We start from the raw sequence: 22,576 nt of genomic DNA, 5'->3' as shown, positions 1-22,576 counted from the left end.
ACACTAATACAATAAGACAACATATGGTGGAGAGCCCAATGTGAGACTACTTGTGTTTATGAAGCATGAAAACACTTGTCTGTGGTGTTAGCTCTGAAATTCTAGAGGGACATGGACTGTTTTAATCTAACATTGTTCTTAATCCGGCTCTGGGACTCTTGCCAAATGCTCGAATACTCCCCACAAACAAAGAATAGCTCAACTTTATACAGTCAAACTGGCAAACAGCTCAGTCCACAAATTCTCCAAATCTGGCCTCTGCGCTGCACACAAGATTGGAGATGAAGGGGACGTAATGGTGGCTGATGAGTTTCTGTTCACAGAGAAATGAACTGGAGGCATAGAGTTAATGTGCAGCTGGCATGGCAACATTAGCATCTCCCATCTCACAACACTTTCCACTGTCATAATTGGTATGACTAAGCCAAGACAAAGGCAGACAGTGATATGGGACGCAGGCCTTTTACATACCCTTCATGACGACTATCAGCTAAATTGAAATCCATTATGCTCACCGCTCACCTGGGAGTCACCAAGGCGCCTCGCTTTCATCTCCATGATCAAATCAAGAGCGTTTCCTGGAGACAAGATTTGGATATGCGCATGGCTGTTGAGCTGCTGCAGTCTTGACAAGAGCGATCAATAGTGCAGTGTGCCCAGGGTCAGTGAGGAGCACACAACAGCTGTGTGTCTCTAATTATCAGACACAAGCAGTCCGGCACCTGGGCTCTGTTTGCTCTCAGTCTGACTATATGTCCACAGAGCGACAACAACCAAACAGACAGGGCAGCCATTTGACTACATATATGTGAAATCTGTACTTACCTTTATGTACATGTGTATAACACTAAGGGAAATTACAGACAATAAAAGACAAAAGGTTGTGCAAGTGAAAAATCTAACAAGAATGTATTTAATGGGCCAAAAACAATGTAACTGCAAGAACTGGTAGCAAGGAACATGCCAAGCCAGAGGACCTTGCCAAAGGCCGAAATGGCTGATTCAGAGAAGAGAAATTGAGTCAAATCCAAACTTATGTAAAATAAGAAAAGAAAGGTAAATATAGGACTGTAACACAAATTAAAAGATAATACTAGGATTTTGGTCATCTCCCAGAAAACAGGCTTTGTGAGAAATATGTCTTAACACAAATCCTGTTCAGCTTCAAAAGTATTATAGAAACATCACTGGTCTCAAAGGGAGTTTAAATCAGGCCGGAAATCTACAGTGTTATAAATTTGATTTTGAAACAAAAGACTGGCTCATTGTTTGATGAATATGAAAACTATAACTAGACGACTGTGAAAAGTGAAAACTTTGTTTTGCAAACTAATCTTTTCTGATTAAATCTCTATCTCTAAGGCATTTTAGATCAGTTTAGTGGTTTACATTGAACACCATGTAAAATTGTAATCTGTGTATGTTATCATTTAATATGAACTACCTCAAAAATAATGTCTTTTAGCCTTTTTTTGTTTTTTCTTCCTATATCTCTCCTATATGTCAGCAAAAAGAAAGTGAGTTGCATTGACTTGAGTACTTTTTAAGAACTTCTTCCACCGAATGCTAACGTATCACACTAAAAAAGCCTAGTACAGGCTCCTTATCAGTGACATTTGTAGCGTGCTGGTATTTGGCTCAGAGTTGACCTACCTGCCGCAGTTCAGTGTTTGGCAGAACTCTATCTGAAGTGACTACTGTATTAATACTCAGTGGTCAGAGTGGATTTGCAGGGTGAACTGCCTTATCAAGTCACAAAAAGCAATTCCACAGTGTGTATCGTGCTGAGCTGCTGGACAAGCTACCCATTTAAATTGCCCCGTACATGCAGGATAAAAAAACATGAACTGAAACCGGAATCAGTGGGAATATGAAGTGTGCTGGCCAACTCAGATCAATAGACACAAAAATCAATGGGTTAATTTCTTGTGAATGTGCAGCAGTAATGACACAAATGAAACAATACAGGCGTGAAATCTGCTCCGGCAAAAGCACAAGGAGAGGTTTTCAAATTTGTTCAGCCTCTTATTCATGAGCAATCATCTGTGCGTCGGCTTTGTCTGATGGCCCTGCTTAACAACCCCGGGTGTGTGGCCCTGCTGCAGAACATGGGTGCACTTCATCGGCCTGCTAATAAAGTCATCTCCCAAGACACAAGCAACTCTTTTGGTCTTGACTGATTTTAGCATCACTTACCTAGACACTAGACACAATGTAAAAGGGACCATTGTTTAACCTGCAGTCTACTTTTTCTCTTAGTGCCAAAACAAATAAATGAGCAATTTCTTATTATCGAATTTCTTCTGGGCTCAGACTGCACTACTGACCCCACCTATAGATACACTTGCATAGTTTGCCCAGCAGACCTTAAGCTCACCCCTAAGTCGAACCTTGTGAAATGCACGTTGTAATCTCTGTACTCCTTAAAACCAGATGGCAGTGCAAGCCCAAAGCAAGCCCCGAACATCAGAACTAGCATTAATATTCATTGGCCTTCATGTTTGAATCATACCGGAGTGTTTACACCTGCTTTTGCCGATACAGGACGATTGCACATTTTACACTTTATGGGAGTGAAAGAGTAGCTTTGGGGTAATAACTTAAGCGAGCATTGAGCATGTAAATGAAGTTAATGGCAGGTAAAAGCACAAGAATTAATGAAAATCATAATGTCAAATTAAACTCTAATTGCTCACACTTACCCAAATTTGCTGGGGACTATTAGTTTAAATCTATGCCTTCATATTGAAATAAACGAAGAGAAAATCAGTTTTACTGGCAGCAAAGTTATTTCAAGATGCTGTATTGATCATGGGTCGACGATTAGAAAGCCTTATTGGATATACCCACCTTAGACTGCCTAAAATGCACCTGTAGTAAATATTATAATATACATGATCCCGGTTGTGGATTTGAAAATGAACAAAAACAAAAGCAAGGATTGGTACAGTGCTTGGTGTTTCAAGTATTGACCACAGCAGTGTCACTTGGAAAAGTGTGGGATAATCCAACAGACACTACTCCTAACTAGTGAAGAAATGAGTGCTGGCTGTGATGAAAAGGTGTCACACTGTACCACAATGTCTTTTGGGCATGGCTGCAAGCTAGTACGATGGAACATATCATATAGCCTGTCTAATCTCCTCTCCTCGACTCTGAAGTTCATATTTCTTATTAGGCGATATGAATCTGTCCTCATATATAACCCTGACCTCAATCTGCAGAGGTGTGCAAACAAACTACTGACACGCACTCCACAGCGAAAGCCTTTTTCACTGCTAGAAGCTCAGAGGGGCCGCGTTGGCTCCTCTGTCACCCATGTAAGCAGGCTCAGAGCAATGCTGGAACCTGGGGAGTGATTGATAGGGAGAGCTCCATGATGTGCTGATCGCCTAGTGAGCTCCGTCAGCCGCAATATTGCTGCTAGTGTCCCAGGCACCCAGGCATCTGCGCCATCTCCACACTAAGCTCGTACTCTCACGCACTCATGCACACACACAGATGCACGTACACACAGATTCCTGCACACACACAGACATACATGCACACAGCTATATGCATACAGGGATAGAGGAGCTGCTGTGTTTGGCTGTTCACGCCACACTTTATAACATATGCACTGTCGCCACCGAATAAAAAGTTAGCCTCCCTATGAATATAAAGTGAGGGCTCAACATATATAGTACATTTTCACCTGTACCTTATTCATGACACCAGAGAGAGACTTCTTTTTTAATCAGTGAATTCCCTTATATAGTCACTCAAACACGCCATCAGTCAGGATTTGTCAAATGTCGGAACACATACTATAGGTTCCCAATAGAAACAAAAATAAACATACACAGACAGAAAATGGACCACATAAAACTTCCACTAACAACTTAAATGTCGTTATAATCTTTTACAACATGCTGTAGATTTTATACATTAAATTTGATTTAAAAACTCACTTTTATTAGGGATATATATGAGCCAGAAAGACTGCTGCAAGTCTGGGAAGCAGCTATATGGCATCTGGTGTAAAAAATTATATATAAGTGAATAGGTGTAAGTGAAGCATTTGATCTTTGTCCAGACCAGTCACTATGTTTAATCCACTCTAATTCTTTTTTGTTATCCTAATGAAATTTTTGGTGTCATTCCTGATTTCTACTAATATCCCATCCACATACTACAGGTTCCTTTTATCGAAAACATATTGACCAGTTGACTTTTCACACAGCATCACCACAAAATTACCAACAGGGACATGTGACATTTCTTCATTGTTATCTAATCTCTGGATTTTCTCAGACAATAGTGGATTTGATCTAATCTGACTTGAATAAATGTTAGACAGGCCACCTGCTCGCAACCAGCAGCCGGTGCTCATGCCCCTGCTGAGCACACTGTGAGGCGCGCTGCTCTCTTCTACTGCCGAGCACAAAATAAGAATCTCCATGTATTTCCCACAAGACTACTGATTGTCTTTATAGTGAACAGAACGTGTTTGATTTAGAGGAATATAGGGCTTAGGGTTTGTGCATACTCCAACAAGCATAGCATACATTATTTAAAGTCTGATATGACCTCCACTGTCTCTCTGTTATTGTTCTACTGCTAACGCAATTTATTATTCCTTTCATAAGAGAATTACATACACAATGACACGGAGGTGAAACAATTATCATCTGAAGAAAATGTATGACATAGAAACATATCGCAAAAGCCATTATATTTTAGACAAAGGCATCATCAGCTGCAACATCAGTTTCTACAAGGGTAACTCTTTGTTAGCAAGAAAGACAAAGACAGGATTTAATGTTCAAGATCTATATAAAAACTTAACTGCTAATGACTTGACTCAGAATATAATATAATTAAAAATGAAAACTTTCCACTTGCAGTTAGACCATTTTACAATCTTCCATTCCTTTGCTCTACAATTAACACATACGTTACACATGAATGCAAGTGTGTGGTGCTGTGTGTTCTCCATGCTGGTCCTGTCAAGTACAGCGTGCTATACAGAGCATAGTAAAACAGAGTCACATAAAAGCAGGCAGTGGGCAACAGACCAGAAACTTGAGTTCAAAACAGGTCAGAGCAGTGGCTCCTTCATATCTGATGTGACTGTACTTCAAAGTAGCACCAGACAGAAGAATATCACCCTTAGAAAAGACTGTCAGGTCTTAAATGCGGATATAAGGTTTTGGAGCACATGTTGGCACCATTCACCACTTCATAAACCTATCTATGCTCTTTATGTGGTCCTAAAGACTAATGCACTGGTGTTATATTGTTAGCGTAAAGCAGTCCGAGCCAGCAGCCAATTTCTTATCAACAGGGAGTCCGTGTGTCTGCAGGGAACACAGCAGCACCTCATTAGAGGAATGGGCAGGACACACCAAAGGACAGTCAGGGGCCTCGATGATAATGGGGCATGTTTTATAGTCATGCTGATCAAACCAATCCGGAAATTTTGGCTGTGACAAAAATCTTCCTACATGATCGCAGGCACAAAAGGAAGGTTAGGTATTTTTATACAGGACAATGAGGGGTGTACATTTTAGATGCATACTGAAAGACTTTAGACAGCAGGAGAGTGAGAGGAAAGGACGATGCAGGGAGAGAGTGATACTGTGCTTAGTTTAAATATGGTTTCTAGGATAAAAGGATGAGGAATGGTGAGAAGAGGCTAGTGGATGTGATCAAATATTTAACTTATAATTATATAATAAATTACATTCATACATTTTCATCTCAGAAATTTGCTATGTTTTTTTTGCAGTTGTGTAATTTTGAGATTTATATTAACATGAGATGTGAGAGGGTTTGTGACGGGTTTTCGATGGTACAATATAGATGAAGGATAAACTAAATATTTTTAGAATGTGTCCTGCACTGTGTATCTTTTAAAATATACAAGTACACTATATCCACTGCAGAATTATTTTGCATCCTAATTCCATACAACTTTGCATAATCAATTTGCCACCTGTCCAGGATGTATGTGCATGCAGGGCAGGAGTGGGCAATGGTTACACAACAATATTTCAAAGGGAACAGGGAGTTTTAATGGGCAAAACAACCAAAGTTATTCTTGGGTTATTGTTTATTTGCCATTAGAGTCCCAAAGCAGCAAACACAAACTGCTCCCACATAATGAGGGAATAGTGGAAATTAAATGTATCAAATCACTTTGAGCTTTGGAGCTTCCACCACCATAGTGACACTGCTGGGGTTTTTCATCATTGCTAACAAGTTGTGGTTTTCAATCCCCTCAATCACCACAAAAGTCACAGAGCAGCTAATGAGCGACAGACATTGTTCCACACTTTGTATTTGCTGTATTTGTGATGTGCAGTGAGGCAGACACTCACCTCCTTCTCTCCACAGATATTGCTGATGATGGAGTTAGAGGCAGGGCTGGCAGAGGGCCCCAGGACCGCCACCACACCTTTGGACATGATTTGGCACACTGCAGGGGACACACCAACAACAAGTAGGTTAAAAGTCTATGGACCAAAAGCAGGTATTAAAGTGTCAGTAGGGCTGTGCATGTATATCACTTTATATCACAAATAGTAAAGGCTGCAATTGTTCAGACATGATGTCCTCTGCAAAGAACAAACTATCTTTTAATGTCTTTTAATAGAAACATCTATCATACCTGTAGTTTTGACCTTAACAAACATTTATTAGTTCATCACATTTCCCTCTCTCTAATGTTAATGTTTCTCCAGTTTTAGACTCCTACTTTTTAAACAACTTTCAATGATAAACATGGGGAACATGTCAGAAGCAACCACAGGTGGTAATCACAAGAGGATTCAATGTATTGATTCAATGTTTCAATGTACAGTTTTGGGTTGATGGTGGAAACCTCACTCAGAACACTCAAGAGCTGAACCAAGGATCTCCATGCAGTGCTGCAAGAGTCGGTGTTTCTTTTGATTAATTGTTGCCAAAAATAGCAGTTGAATGCTTCTAACTGTATTGATATTGATAAGTTTGACTTCACACCATCTGGCCAAAGCACAGTTGGAAACAACTTTTATTACTTATTTAAGTTCCACTGAGATACGAAATCTAATTTTCAGGGGAGTCCTGGCTGTAGAGAAGACACAATTGTACATATTTTTTTGGTAGTAGAAGAAACCAGAGTAACTGGAGGAAACCTACACAGGTACTGGGAGAACCTGCAAACTCCACTCAAAAAGGCCCCACACTGCCCTGCAGGGGAACCCAGGACATCCTAGAGGTGAGGCTGAAGCAATAACCACTGTGCCACCATGACACATTTGTCTTTCTTTTTAAGTTCTCTTTGAATGATAATATTTTGGAAAACCAATGCCCTTGAATAAATCTTGGTTCTTTTCCCACCTGTGCCAAGTATAAACAAATCTCCATAGACTCTGGTCAGGCAGAAGGTAATGAATGCACATGCTGAGTGTTCAGGACTGATAGCAGCCGAAGCCAGTGATTCATGTGTCTCTGGGGGAAACTGAACCTGCGTTTGGTGGTCAATTGCACAAGGCCAAATGCATTTGTCTCTCTGTAATATGCCTAATATATTGCATACAAAAGTCCTATGGCCCCTGATGATGAGAGTTGAAAATTGCTTGAGGGAAGACAGTGATGCTATTACAATAGATGTGAGCGTATGGCAACAGGAGCCACAAGTGAACGACAAACAGAAAATGGCACAGATAGTGAGAGACAATATCTTCAGGCCTAAAACATAAAATCCATTTCAACATTTGCACATAAATGCCAGAGCATATCCAAAAGAGACACAGGCATCTCCTGTTTTTTCCTGTTTGACTTTTACAAGGGCTGATTTAAAGCTTTTCCTTGGGGAGAGGAATCCAAGTTTTAGTCTAAAAAATTCCTGCAAATGATTTTTACAACGTTTGTGTAGAGGCCATAAACTTTAATCTGGCGTCTAATTAAACTTCTTCACTCAATGACGTGAGGGCTCCCTGTGTATCTGTACAGAGTGTGCTTGTGTCATGCTAATTTGCTGTTTGATTATTGGAGCAAATCCAGTGTATTAACCCTCCACTTGTGTGAAAAAGCAAAGGGGATCCATTTTGCAGTCTGTGTGGTGAATCCAGAGGCAGTGAATCGAATGATTAATAAGTAATCCCTGAGCTCCCCATGGGGCCTGTCAGACACAGACACACTGACATCAAACACAAACATTTACAGTACATGTGCTCCATTTACTAGATTATAAACGTGAATGCTTTCCTCCTGCCTCTGGATGAACTTTCTTCCATTTTGTGCTTTCCTCCTCCATGGTGTTTACATGAACCTGTCCTATAACCATCAAACAGGGAGTGCATCCCCAGTGAAATTATGGACACAGGGTCAGCAGGTCAGCCATGTTTCTTTCTCTCACCATTGATTTGGACTGTTCAATAAAAGGTACTGGTACCTAAGAAATAATTATGGGTGTAATTACTTAGAACTGAGGGGGGCCTGGCCATATATATTTATTTGACGTGTGCGTGTGCTGAGTATACATATAAGTCGATTTCATGTTTGAACATTAATATTTAAGCTTGAACAAGCTCCTTAATGTCAGTTTAAAAGTCGAAACTATTCTGGATACACTGACAAAATCGGAAAGCATGTTTCCTTCTGGCAAAGATATGATCAGCTAATTCAACAACTGTATAATAAAGAGGAGTGAGGATGGCAGTATGCTCTTCAATAATCTGACTATATGTAAGTATAGTATATAGGTAAGTATGCAATTATATATGTAATAATGTGACAATATATAAGACGCGTAAACAACTGTCTACATATATGTTTTTTTTTACAATACATGTCTGATACAAAGCCACAGTACAAACATTTTAACTTGCTGCCCATATGCTACACTCCGATATCCCACAGTCTGGCCAAAAACTTTGAAACAAAAACAAAAGAAAAAGAATAAAAAACCCCGGTATGGTTTGCACAAGCACCATGTAACCAGTGCTGGTGCTGTTTGTTTACAATCCTGAAACTAGCTTTCAATTTCCGTTCAGATCCTGTGGATTACTGAACAGACAGGATATTAAGAAATGGACACATGCTTCATAGATAATGGAGCCATGCACATAACATGTACAGCATGTAATCTGTGAGTGAGTGTGCTTTTCAAAGAGGATCAGGTTAGTAGCATGTGAAGCCCAGGCTGCTGTGGCTGTTTGCTGAAAGAGCTCAATAACCTTTATGCAGGTGGCCCAACGTGATGGGACCATAACTGTGTCCAGGGATCCATGAATAATCCCATTTCTGGCTCTGTAATTGTACACATCAAACTTTTACATACCAGTCACTCCCAGCATGTTCCTGGCAGTCAACACTGAGCCCACAAGTGAAGTGTGTTTTGAAGTAATTCCAGCAGAGACAGCCCACTGTTATTGTTGTTGTAGTGAATCAAGCTTTTCTGCTTTTATGAAATGCAAAATCCATTCAATTCCTGGTTATAGACCTCTACAATCTATATCAAGTGCACTTTACTGGAAACCGTACTCTAGAATTTGTATTTAAACCACTAGAAAGTCAATATTTGCCCAGTGAGATGCTTAAGACAAGATTGCCACAAGTGTACAGTATGTGTGGTATAGTAAATAGATCCAGTCATGTTGGTGTCAAAGCGCAGCGGGGTGCGCATTTGCATATTTAAAGATTCATAAGCATTTCCTGTCACGTTTGACAAGTATTCACTCATTTTCAACATGACGCTGCAGACTGCCTTAAACTCAAAGCGTTTTACCTCATCCACCTGACACATTAAATTCAACAGTGCCAATATCCGAGAACAAAATACTCGACAACACATCCTCCAACTCCTGCAGCTATCAAAATATGACAGCTCAATTTACGTCCCAGCACCAAGCTGTTCTGTCATCCTTCCTTATAATTTCCCAGACAGGCTTTCTCTGTATACTTGGAAGGGAATGTGTAAGATACAATAGGGAAAGAGGAAAGTAACACGCCAAGACTGAAATCACAGACTGTTATTTCAAAATAGGGCATTTTGGTGTAAAAGATATGTTGGTCAAGTATTTATAACTGTTTTACTGTGTGTTTACATGTTAGCAGAACTGTGTAAATTGCAGAACCTGTACAGGCAAAATATATTTCATTCAGATATATTGGGATATTAAGTGGGACATTATTGGGACATTAAGTGAGTATTTTCCAGGTATGAAATATGATTGTAGGAGACTTTGACTCTGTTTAAATCCAGGCTCAAAACTGTTCTGTTTAGCTGTGCACATATTCTGCACTCTTCTCTCTAATTGAATGTCTCTCTCTTTTTAATTTTATGATGATTATTTATGTTTTGATTTGTTTTTATTGTGATTTTAATGTTTTTCTTATTCAGTAAAGCACTTTGAATTACTTTATGTACGAATTGTGCTATACAAATAAACCAACCTAGCCTTGCCTTGCCTAGACATTCTCAAAACGTTGCTATAAAAATAAGCAGGTAAAATTGTAATGTTCATGTATCAACACATTTATATTGCAAATAATAATGTACTTATGTATTTTTTATTGTCAATCCTTTTAGCTTTTTCCATCTAGAAATTGTTATCCCAATGTACATAGAAAGATGCATGCATGCATGTTAAAGCAAGTCAAATTTAATTATTCAGAATTTCATTTAAATATCCAAATGCGATGCACAGTGATGGGAGAGATTTCTTTGCCTAGTTTTGTGTCGAAACGTCATGGTGCACAAAATCTTCAGAAAGCCCACAGAGAGAGGAATTTGTGGCTGGCTCCTGACACAGTTGTTATCTTTTCCAGACTTTGAACAGACAAAATAAATCTACTGATTAAAATCTAACTAAAGGCATTTTGGGTTACTCACTGGTCTCTCCCATCTCGTATTCACTGTCTCGGAGCAGTTCAAAGATGTCCACCTCCAGTTTTCCGGTGGTAGAGCGGTTGCTGCTCCGGTTGATGCTGTCTTTGGCCAGCGTGATGGCCAGGCGTTCTCCTCTGCTGCATTCCATAGGGTCGTCGAGAATGGCAGCTGGAATGACACGAGCACAGAACCGTAATCAACTTTAATCAAAGAAATAGAGCTCTCACAACAATCATTGGGAAGAGGGTTCATTACATTCTCTGCTTCACGGGAGTGTGGACTTTCTTCACTGACATTTGTGCAGACATTAATCTAGACTGCTAGAGTGCTGGACGAACAATAATGTTACTTTATTTCTCTAAAAACTAATTACAATGGCTTTCAGTCTTTTCAATATTTCCTTAACTTGCTAAATAGACTAGCTTAAAGGCTCATATTATACTATTTTCTGTTTCGATATCTGTTCATCATTCAGACGTTTAACACACAAACCTGGCATATTTAGGCTGAGTTACTCTCTCAAACGAAAAACACTCCATTCACCCTTGTGATGTCGTGTAGTAATACAGGAAGTGCTCCACTGTGTTTTTAAACTCCATACACCTTCATTAGAATCATTTGGATAATTTCAGCCCTGGAATTGCTGATCTCTACTGAACAAAAGGTAAAAGGTAGCTGTTAACTTGAAAACTACTGCTTCATGACATCACAAGGTGAAACAGAGCATTTTATGCTTTGGAGATGTAGACAAATTAAAAAGAATTACATGTGTGAATGAAACACAACTCCAGGTGTGTTTTTAATGTGGTAACAGCTTTATAACATGGCATAAAGCTCACAAGAGTCAATTTTGTTTAATATAGGGCCTTTAACATTATTATCTGCCCTCTGCAGCAAAGCCATATTCTCTTACTGAAAGAGGATTTTGGAACTCTCGATTAAAAAGTATTGAGCTGATCATTGACGATATTAGAAATGACTGAATCACAATCTTGATTAAAGTTTGATTAATTGCACAGCCCTTACCTTGAATGCCAAAAATAGCACATTAAGGTTTATTTTAGTAAATCGAGACTATATGCGTTAGCGTTTACTGTTTTTGTTAGCTGCCACAAAATCACTGTGCCCGTCCCCCTCTCGACATAAAACATCATTGGTTGAGCGGTCAGATCCACTGACCCACAGGTTGGTGGTGCGATTCTAGCTTCCACAGATGAATGCTGTCATCGTGTCCTAGAGCAAGACACTTAACCCACCTCACCCCTAGTGTCTGTGCACACTGGTGTATGAATGTGTGTGAATGGGTGAGTGGTTTCTTGTTGTAAAGCGCTTTGACTGCCTTGAGTGTGGAAAAGCGCTGTATAAAAATGTGACCATTTACCTTTTACCGCTAATGTACAAAGCAAGCATTTGTACATTACTGTATAGAAAACAAAATGATAGGACATTATGGTAGATGTTTCTAAGCAATACACATCATATTTTCTATGTAGTAGCCCAATGATAACTGATATGGATTAACCTAAAGCAATAAGCATTGACTGGACAAAACATGCTTAATTTTAAATGCAGCAATAGGCTAATAGTATTTCAGCACAGTAAGAATTCTAGCTATTAGGTTACAAAGGGATTTTATACAATGATAAATTATAGGGTCTGTGCTGCATAATGTGGCTATTAATAATGTCAAGCAATGGTACGATGCATTTATCTATCTCTGATGTTTATTGGCCTTAATACAATTGTACGTTTCAAGGCTATCATTTGAATAACATTATTTTGTGACCTTTTAAATGCACTTGGCCATATTTAGTGGATGCACTTTTTCAATGTGACTCTGATGTCAAACAGATGACTCTAGATTTATTTTCATTACAAAGGCATCTGGCACAGTGTATTGACTATAAAAAACTTGTTGACTGTCCAGTAAATAATGTCAGTGGGGGGTCAGACACGGTAACTCAGAGCCTAATCATATCAGAGTTTGGGGAGGCAGTAGGAGAGCGTGTTGGAGTTGACCTTTTCCTGGCCGATCACACAGCTGGATAAACAAGCAGCACATGCTCAGTCATCTGAAAATCACAACGCCTTAACGCCCCAGGCCCCGCTCCATCACAAATTAAACAAGATTCTATTGTTGGAGGCACTGTGTGGAAATGAGAAGGGAGCTGCTGTTTAACCCCAGCACGGCTGCCTGGAAGATACTGAGGGAACTGGATTACAAGACAGCTGTTACAAAGCCCAAAATACACATTTCAAGTGAACGTAGGAGGCTGACCAAATTCAAATAGACTAAAAAAGTTTTTTTTTTTAAGTTACCAGTATAAATCAGAAGTGAGACTCAGTAACTCAAAATGGTCACATTTTTCTATAGCGCTTTTCCACCTTCAAGGCACTCAAACAAGGAACCACTCACCCATTCACACACCAGTGTACGCAGACACTGTGGGCAAGGTGGGTTAAGTGTCTTGCCCAAGGACACAACGACAGCATTCATCTGTGGGAGCTGGAATCACACCAGCCAACCTGTGGGTCAGTGGGTCTGACCGCTCAACCTGTGATGTTTATGTCGAGAGCTGGAATCAAACCGCCGACCTTCAGATCAGTGGGCGAATGCTCTACCAACTGAGCTACTGCCACCCAGATGACCCTTTACTGATAGCGGAATAAAAATTTTGTTTATCCTCTAAATGTATTTAAAAAATGTTCAATGACTGGAGTATCTTATATCTGTAATCCTCGTTATAAAACTATTTGTTCTGATCTCTTAAGATGAACAAGCTGATTTCAGTGGGTTTATATATCTGTATTGTAGTATAGAAAGACATCTTCTTATTTGTAGGGCTACATGTAAAAGACAAGCAGTGGTATTACAGCCAGGAAATTAACTTCACTTGTTTATGATGCCTTGGCCACAAGTTTCAATTTCAGCAGGAGAAATTAAATCAAATGGTAGAGTGCGGCTTTCTGTGCATGCTCAGAGCACTTGACATTAAGACTCCATTAACCCTGACACACTTATATTCACATACACCTATTTTACTGTATATAGGTCAGCAGAGACACAAAATGCATGTGAGGTTTTGTTTTGCTCAAAGACATTTTAACTACGTGAAAGAAGAATTGAAACTTCAACCTAGCTATAGTTCCTGGGTCATATTTCCAATGTGCATTGTAGTGTAAACATTGAGATTTGCATCTGAAAGGCCATGTTGTTGTTGTTGTTTTTTTTTTATAACCATCAGCATATATGAGAAAATGCAAAAAGCTGTCTTTTTTATGCCCTTTAGTGTTTGCTGTTGTCTGTCAGATATAAGCTACACTTTTGTTGTTTACTTCACAGGAGAGCACAAAGCACTTCCACCCAGTGCACATCAAAACAATAGTCTAAAATAGAGTGTAAAATATCTTGTAAAACATGCGATAAACTGTGTAGTGATGCCATTTCAAGTTTTCAGTGATGCTTCTTTGCATTCTCTGGCAGGCTTAGACATGCGTGAGTGGTCAGTACATGACAGTTGGCAAACATGGACGGTTGTTTTCAGAAAAGAGAAAACATAAGCTAGCCCTTGATCCATCAAAGCAATCAATGTGGCCCCGAGGTAAGCTGAGGCAGATAGGACTCTGTGGACTGTGAAGAGCCGGAGACAAAGGAAGTGACGGAAGACAAATTCCTCATAGGAAAAGGAGTGACCTTGTGGGTGTGATCTTTGAGTGAATACTGCATATCTTCCCCATTGATCTGAGCCTTATGCACCTATATACTGCATCTAACCTTTACTACCATTACAGCTGATACTATAGAGATTGAGCTCTCCATGTGAGATGACAGTTTATGCAGCGATATTGCAGGCTTCCTCTAACTCTTTCACCTTTTCATTTCATCTACAGAGACAGACCTCAGGAGAGTGTACAGTTGGAGGTGTGTGTTTGGTGAAGACCAAATGCTAAGTGTGTGTCAGAATCAAGGTATTTGAGTCAAATCCCACGTCAGGGCTCCTGCTCAGTGAAAATCGCAACCAGAGCCCCAATGTATTATACCAGAGATTGCTCAAAACAAAGGCTTGCTTCTCCCCAAGAGATCACATTTATGTGAATAAAAACAAACTCTGAGAAAGTGGTTCTGAAGGTTAAAGGGTTGTATCAGTATTTGTATGTTCTAGATGAAGATCAGATGAAATACCTTCATGTTTGCTGTCATGTAATTTTTTGTGCTTTCATGGGTTTCATAGGTGGTTCATTCAGTCATAAAAATGACATCTTAAAATGTTCATCTTACAATCATTGTTTTCTAATCAAATCTTCGGTCACAACTGGTAATTAATTGAAGTATCTATACATTTGATGTACCATATTTACAGCACTGAAATATTGGAAATACAAATATTTTGTATATAAGCAAGTACTTATTACTTATATTATTACTTATTACAAGTTATTCATTTCAATACTGGTAGTTAAACATAAAAATAAAGGAATTGATAGCATGGAAAGCCAAAGTATGAAGAAAATTTTGAAAGTAAAGAAAGTGACAATCCATATTTAGACTATTTGGACTTTTGCTTCTATTGGTCTGTATGCTGTGGCACTGACTTCTCCTTTAGTGTCTTCATTAGAGGTTTGCTGGTTTTGATGTAGTCAGTTTATTAGTCCAGAGTGTTCAGGGGGGATTGGATTTGCTTTTACTGAAAACATGCCAATGCACAGCACAGAGACAGTGTGAAGTGATGCAGGTTTTCTAAAGCTTAATGAAGGACTGGGCCATACACTTGGACGGCCTTTCCTAAACTAAATATTGTAAAGCTGCTAATCAACAAATTAAATCATCCTTTAGGGAAGCAGCGTGTCACCAGCCCTTTCATTTTGCAGCTTTAATGCTAGCCTAAAATAATCTCATACAAAAGTGAAAAATACTGAAGAAAGCCCATGTAACACTCCTTTTCAGACACAGATCTACATTTCTATGGAGCATGGCGAGCGCTAAATGCACAGGTCCTGACCCCACCATTGAAAAAGTATGAAGTGCTGCCCCCTCTCTGCACCCATATTCATTGGCCTGCTACTCTAATGGGTTTGTACATTCTGACCTTGTTTCACCCTGTGAGTACAGTGCATGATTAAACGAATAGTCTTTATATATTTGATTTTATCACTGACCCATAAAAAGTCAAGGCCACTGCAGTGATTGGAGCCACATATATATGACAAATGTCAGAAGAGGAGATATAGGTGAGATGAGGGAAGCCTACAGTGGAGCGATTAATAGCAGCAAAACGCAGGGAGTGGGTGATAACCATAAAGCACAGGTTTGTCAGACTAGCCACAACGGGAGACTAAAGTGCAGTGGCCTGTGTCTGTCCACTCGGCATCTCAGCGTGGAATTACTCCATAAGCAAGGAGAAAGGCAGGAGCTGCCAACAATATTACAACCTGGCAACCCCAAAATGACAGCTTGAGAGCATAAGGCTAGTATATGTTACAGTGTAATTTTCTACTTTATTCTCATATCTAAATGCAAATAACTAGATCATTAAATTTCTCTTTTGTCTCACAAAGTGTCATGATTTTGAATTCTCAGTCTGTGATCAGAACCTTACAATATGACAGTATATCAAGCATACATATAATGGTAAAGTAAATGAGCATGTAATAACATTACATTTTCATTATTTATGAAGAAGGCCGTGCAGCCTATAGCTCTGCCAGTTTTCATGTGTATCTTTAATCCTCCGCGGTCCAATCAAATTTTGATGTAGTTGAAGCTGACAGAATGTAGCCCCACTGCCCAGTATTGAAAATCACTCGTGGGTTGAGTCATGCAGCAAGTTTAATATTTTATGATTTATGTCAATAAATATCAAAAGGACTAAACTAATTTGGATTTTGTACCCTCTGACAAACAACATTCTCAGTTAATTTGATGGATGCTTTGACACGAAGAACATTCAGTGATATATGCTCCATATTTACGTATGTTGCCTGTAGAAACAGATGGGAATATTGAGTATCAGGCTTGTCTAATAGCTGTATTATTCACTTGCAGCGGCATGACCGTGAACCACAGAAGCACAGCCAATCTGTGTGCTTGTCTGAGTGCCTGGCTAAAGGAATCACCAGTTCCACCCTTTAATCAATCTCTTCCAAGAGCCCTATGGTGTGCACTAGCGAAGACAGCGGAGGTGAGGGCACAGGTAATTGGAAAGAGCGCAGCAGAAGAAACAGATTTTCTCATGTCACATAATGTGATTATGAGCCGCATACACCTGTCCCTGTGTCTTTAGGACTGTTGAGTTAAATCTCATTAAACCAATGACCAAACATCTTTACCACAGTTGAGCCTCCCAGTAAACTTCACAGTGTACTGACACTGATTTTAAGACTACTTCAAATTAATAAACTTTCAGAATATTATTAATTACTGTAGTATACAAATCATCAATATTAAATTGTAAAATTAGCTTTACTGGTATTTCATTATATGCAAATTCTTTATTTTTGTGCACTTTCATTACACTAATAATGACACAGCTCAACTTTGACTCTTGTAGGTCATGTTCAGATTAAAATTTTTGATTGATTGATTTTCATCAAAAAACTAGTTTGCTGTACTATGCATTGAAGAATCAGCTAGACTCTGTATTACAACCTAATGAGTGTGATGCCCAGTTTAGTGCATATGGATTGACATTTTGTGAGATGTGAGGCCAGATGAATTGGTGTGAAAAGAGTCAGCATGATGGCTTGACGGCAACAGCATTTTCTAAGCTCGTAGTGCCCTCATTGCAGTGTTCAGTCCCAGTGGCAGGTACATAAAGACTAGCCCAGAAAAAGTGAGAAAAGTGAAATGCGGCCTGTACACCTTAATCCATTAGAAAAGTTGCTGCAACAGTTTAGAAGTCGTCAGCAGCTTAAGCTATTTTTGCCGTAATATTTGAGTCATAATTACACATTCAACAGACATATCAGTCCTGTTACATGTTGTACAGGGAAAAACATGAAAGATAGCCACCATTGTTTTGCCAATTCCCAAAACAAAAGACCTGAGAGTCCTGAAAACAAAGAGAAGGGAGTAAAGCACTGATAAAAAAAAACAAAAAAAACAACAACAAAAAAACCCCATCAATTACAAAGCTTTATTCCTCAGGTTTTTTATTAGTTTTGACCGATTCTTCACTCAGAAGCCTTCTCCCCAGGTATGGTAGAACTAAGAAAAATTACAATATATTGTACCATCTTGCAGATGCTTTTAAAGCAGAACTAAGAAGCTTTTTTTTTTTTTTTTTTTTACCTAATTAAATCTAGTAAACCTGTGATAGTTTTAATATGAATTTGCGGGGGGTTGAAGCGTCTCCCTGTGCTTCCTCAATGTGGAAAACTAGCCTTTCAATATGGCGCACATGATCAGAAAAGAGTTCTCCTAAGAAATCCTGACTCTTTTTAAAATATTTGATATTCTATGATTCTATGATTATATCAGGGTAGCTCTATTGAAGAACTAAGTAAAATGTTTTTGTTTTGCTTTGTAAACCTCTGTGATGGTTTAATATGTATTTTTTGGGTGTCTCTGTGTAGAAAACCAGCCTTGCCAAAATGGCGAACATCGATTCGCCATTAGAAGAATTCACCTGGGAAATCCCACCTTTTATATTGGCAATGTAGGTTTTAGGATATACTGCAATACTTTAAGAAAAACAGAAGAAAAGGCTCCACCTGCTCCGTGACACTGTATTCTTATAAGGGAGCTGCAGGGGGAGCTCTTTTGCTGAAAGTTACATAGTTCTGCTTTAAATACCTGCACAATTAGAAGGCCAAAAATAATTTATGTTAACATGCAGACTGTAATGTGGCACTTTATTCAAGCAGTATAGAACTAAAAGCAGTAAGAGTCACAGTTTCTCTTAAGATATTTTGCCTCATATTGGAGTTTTCTTTTTTCTTTTTTGTGTTAAGGATCAATTGACAGGGTATTTATAGTTGTTATATTAGTTGTATATTACTTAATTACTCAGATTTGCATCATGCATATAAACTACTGGCAACTACTTTAGTAGAGTACAGTGCACAATATATTTAAGGCAGCGGTTGAGTGGAGGACATGAGGAGCAGGGGAATAATGAGCAGAGGTCTGATCCAGTATGTTTGTGACAGTGGACCCCTGGGATGCTGCCGAGTGCAGGCGTGCCATTGTTTTTAAAGGGAATGGTTTTATGTTTGGGGAAAAACTGTTTATTTAACAGCACTCGACCTCATTTTAGCTTCACTTGAACTTAATAGTCCACACCATTAGAGTCACAGAGGTTTTTTACTAGTGCTGAGGTTTGGGGACTAGACTTTACCACACAGACTTGCACAGGCCAGTAACCACTGAATGACAGAATAAAACAGGCAAAGGTAAAAATACCACTGTTGAGGAGATCCAGTGTTTGAGATATTCACAGTCGTTTGGTTTCAGACCAAAACAAAAATGGCTAAAAAGCCAAAATGTGCTCTCACAGAACCGCTGGACCTGAAATGTACTTGAGTAGTTCAAAGTCCCGTCTTCACACAAGACTCTTTGACACTCACAGCTGCTCTTTCAATTGATAATGACAGCCTATCACACACAGGGGAGGACTTTAGGAGAATGTGCATTAAGTATAACAGCCACCATATGCTAAGTAGAGTCCCATCGAGTGGTGAATCAAAGACATTAGGAGTCTGTGTGGCCGTCCATAGGGTTAGTAACATGGGGTAACACATACAGTAGTGTTTACCTGACTTGCTTTTGGCTCGCCATCACACCTGCCTACACTTGACTGAGAGTTGTGGAAGTACAGCCATCATGAGCTGACAGCTTTGTCACTGTCAGCACCAGAAGCATGACACTTCAGTTTTATTTAGGAATCAGGATTTAAAGGACTGGAAAGCAGTTGGATAGAAAGGAAAGTGTGAAATGGAAGAACATTCACAGGTTCACAGAAGGACAAACCCCCCTCAGTCAAATATGACGACACAAATAGAAATATGCAGCTGCTGTCAAAACTGACCAAGACAAAAAAATCAATCATTCAAATGTTTGTGAAGGTTGAAATGTGCTAGTGATATGACAAGGAACTAAGATGTGCACACTAACTCAATGCCAAAACTTGCATTGCCCACCTCTGGTGGGGACTTGCAAGTTGTGACTTGGACTCAAGTCAGTAATTATTTTTAGGACTTGAGACTGGACTTGATAAAATGGACTAAGACTTAGGTCTCCACTTGGACTTGAAGGTCAGTAACTTGGGAATTGACTCGGACTTGAGGCCTGTGACTTCAGAAGACTTGAGAAGCATTTTAAAATCTGAATTCTTTCTATTCTGACTGTAATGATTCACTGTAAGATCTTGTAAAGACATTTAAAAAGGAAAAATTTACATTTCTATAACTCTTACATACTCTATAAAAACTCATATATAAATATACTATGATTTTTTTTTGTGAATTTATTTTAAAAGTCAAATAAATTACAAAAACTTAAGCTCTATTTGGTACTTAGGTTTAAAGACTTGAAATGGCTTGAACCTCAAAGCAGATGACTTGGACTTGCCTGTCTTTGACTTGGGACTTAACTTGGACTTGAGGTCAAAGACTTGAGACTTAAACCGGGCATACACTGTGAGATTTTTGATCCTTTTTGAGCCAATTTTTCTCTCGTGCGACTATTTTGGGAATCGGGCTGCTTCATCGTGTGTCATGCTTCGTGTAGTATACATGGGGTAAAGAGAACCGATTAATGCCTCACGACCAGCTCCCGATCGGCATTCGTAGGTCGCAAGAATATCAAACTTGTTTGAAATCCAGTCGCCTCTCCTGAGGGTTTCGCTCTGTTGAAGTAGTTCCACGAGCTGATTTACCAAAATCTATCAGACTGCGCATGCGCGGACACAGAAGCGAAAGCAGGATATGAGGTTGTGGAGGACGATGGCGGGCCAGCGAGTGTTTTGGATACAGTACATGGAGGCGCAGCTAATCGAGCAACACAGAACACGTTTGGTGAAAAAATTGATGCTACTTACCTGCAGTTCCCTCTGAAGAACTGACAACCCGTACTGCCCACGTCTACCCAGGCATTTCTTTGACCAGATTCGTCGCCTCTTCTTTTTGGGCTTGTCTGCGCAGAGAATGGCATTAATTGCCAAGGCAGCGCGTCTGTTTTTTGCCTGGATCAGCATTGTGTCTCCGCACATCTGTGGTTTTCTAATTCTGTGGTTTTCTTCTGTGTGGTTTTCTACTTCTGGAACAACAACTCCGGTTGTTATGTGAACGTACAGTGTGCGCAGGCAGGTTGCATCTGAGCATCAGTTTGTTTAGTGTTTAGAACATGATTCGTGAGCTGTGAACTTGTAAACCCTGCGATTTGGTCATACAGTTTAAGCTGGGGCTGTGTGACATGACCGAAAATATTGTACAGTGTATGCCCGGCATTACTTGAGACTTGCAAAACAAAGACTTGGTCCCACCTCTGGTACACTCATTGGGGAAAAAAAATGGTGGGCTAGAGACTCAAGTGTAAACCAATCTTTAAATAAATCCCCAAAAAATATTAGATCCAGTCAAACCCAACCAAGGTATACTTAGAGTTCTTCAACAGAACAGTGGGTGTAAATCTGGGGAACAGGTAAAATATTTGACATTTGAACTTGTGTTTGCCCCTCTCCATGCAGTAACTTGTTATACATCAGAAAAGCCATGTGTTTGGTGGTCCCTTGATGATAGCAGAGGTGAAAACTCCCATTGCTGAAGAAATATGGCAGCACATGGTACACCGGCTGTGTTTTAACTTCGCATCAATTCTCAGGACAACTTCAGTGAATTATGGCACAACCACCTTTCCTGTCTCCGTGCACTCACACATTCACACAGACATTTATGTCCTTTTTCAGAGAGCTATATAACAAGAGCAAAGTAAGTACTAAGGGATAGAAAGTCAAAAGTCAATGGTAAAAGAAAATTTCACACTGGCTTTCAATCTAAATCAGAAGTGGAAGCTACTGATCATTCCAATTGAAGTGGAGTGAATCAGACTGACAGGCAGGGGGAGAGGAGCACATGGAGGAAAGAGACGCAGGAGGAATACACCTGTAGTGACGTGCTGCAGACATAATCCTGCGCTAGTGAGCACCAACACCTTCATCTACAACAAGATGATGAAGACAAGAGGGAGGATGAGGGTTATTATCATGAAAACAGCATTGTGGTGGTGGCTGCGACTGGAGCAGCACCCAGGGGACGGGGCACAGAGGCAGGCTGGAGTAAAGCTGGCAGCTGTTCCTCAGGGAGAAGCAGCTCTCAGCGGGTGTCATTACCTGTCAGTCACACGCTCCTGCTTCTGTGCGCTGACCAAAATTTTAGACACTGGCATGTAAGAGGCAGGGAAGATGAATGAAGCCAGCACATGTTTTGTCCAAAACAAAATGTGAAAATATGAAGTGTTAGAAACAGCAATGAAGAAAAGGATGTAAATGCACAAAAAGTATGTCTATCCACTTGATCCTTTTTTAGGTGGGGTATGATGGAAAATTAACTGAACTTAGTGTGCCTTGTGCTTAAATTCTGATCTTGATTATGAGCCAAGGACTAATAGTTTTTTAATTATAAAAGCTGTGCCCCTCAGCACAAAAATTTTTTTTTTTAAATCTACTGATCATTAAAGCTCAAAGGATGCTTCTGATGCCCCAGTTGCACATTTTGATC

At 39.6% G+C, this 22,576-nt stretch overlaps 1 protein-coding gene across 1 annotated transcript in view; it reads right to left on the bottom strand.

Annotated features, from left to right (window-relative positions):
* The window catches only part of grik4 (glutamate receptor, ionotropic, kainate 4), a 113,385-nt gene that overhangs the window by 80,857 nt on the left and 9,952 nt on the right, over nucleotides 1-22,576 (bottom strand). Inside the window, exons 2-3 of the mRNA XM_020918083.2 lie at nucleotides 10,865-11,029; nucleotides 6,363-6,460 (exon numbers count right to left, since the gene is read on the bottom strand). Of these exons, the coding sequence (XP_020773742.2) occupies nucleotides 6,363-6,460; nucleotides 10,865-11,029 (263 nt within the window). The remainder of the gene's footprint in view (nucleotides 1-6,362; nucleotides 6,461-10,864; nucleotides 11,030-22,576) is intronic.

The sequence above is a fragment of the Boleophthalmus pectinirostris genome, unplaced genomic scaffold, assembly GCF_026225935.1.
Source record: "Boleophthalmus pectinirostris isolate CB_2022bp ecotype Guang Dong unplaced genomic scaffold, ASM2622593v1 HiC_scaffold_9, whole genome shotgun sequence".
NCBI classification, from domain to species: domain Eukaryota; kingdom Metazoa; phylum Chordata; class Actinopteri; order Gobiiformes; family Gobiidae; genus Boleophthalmus; species Boleophthalmus pectinirostris.
Note: the sequence above shows the minus strand (reverse complement) of the source record. Positions and strands in the feature narration are given on the sequence as shown.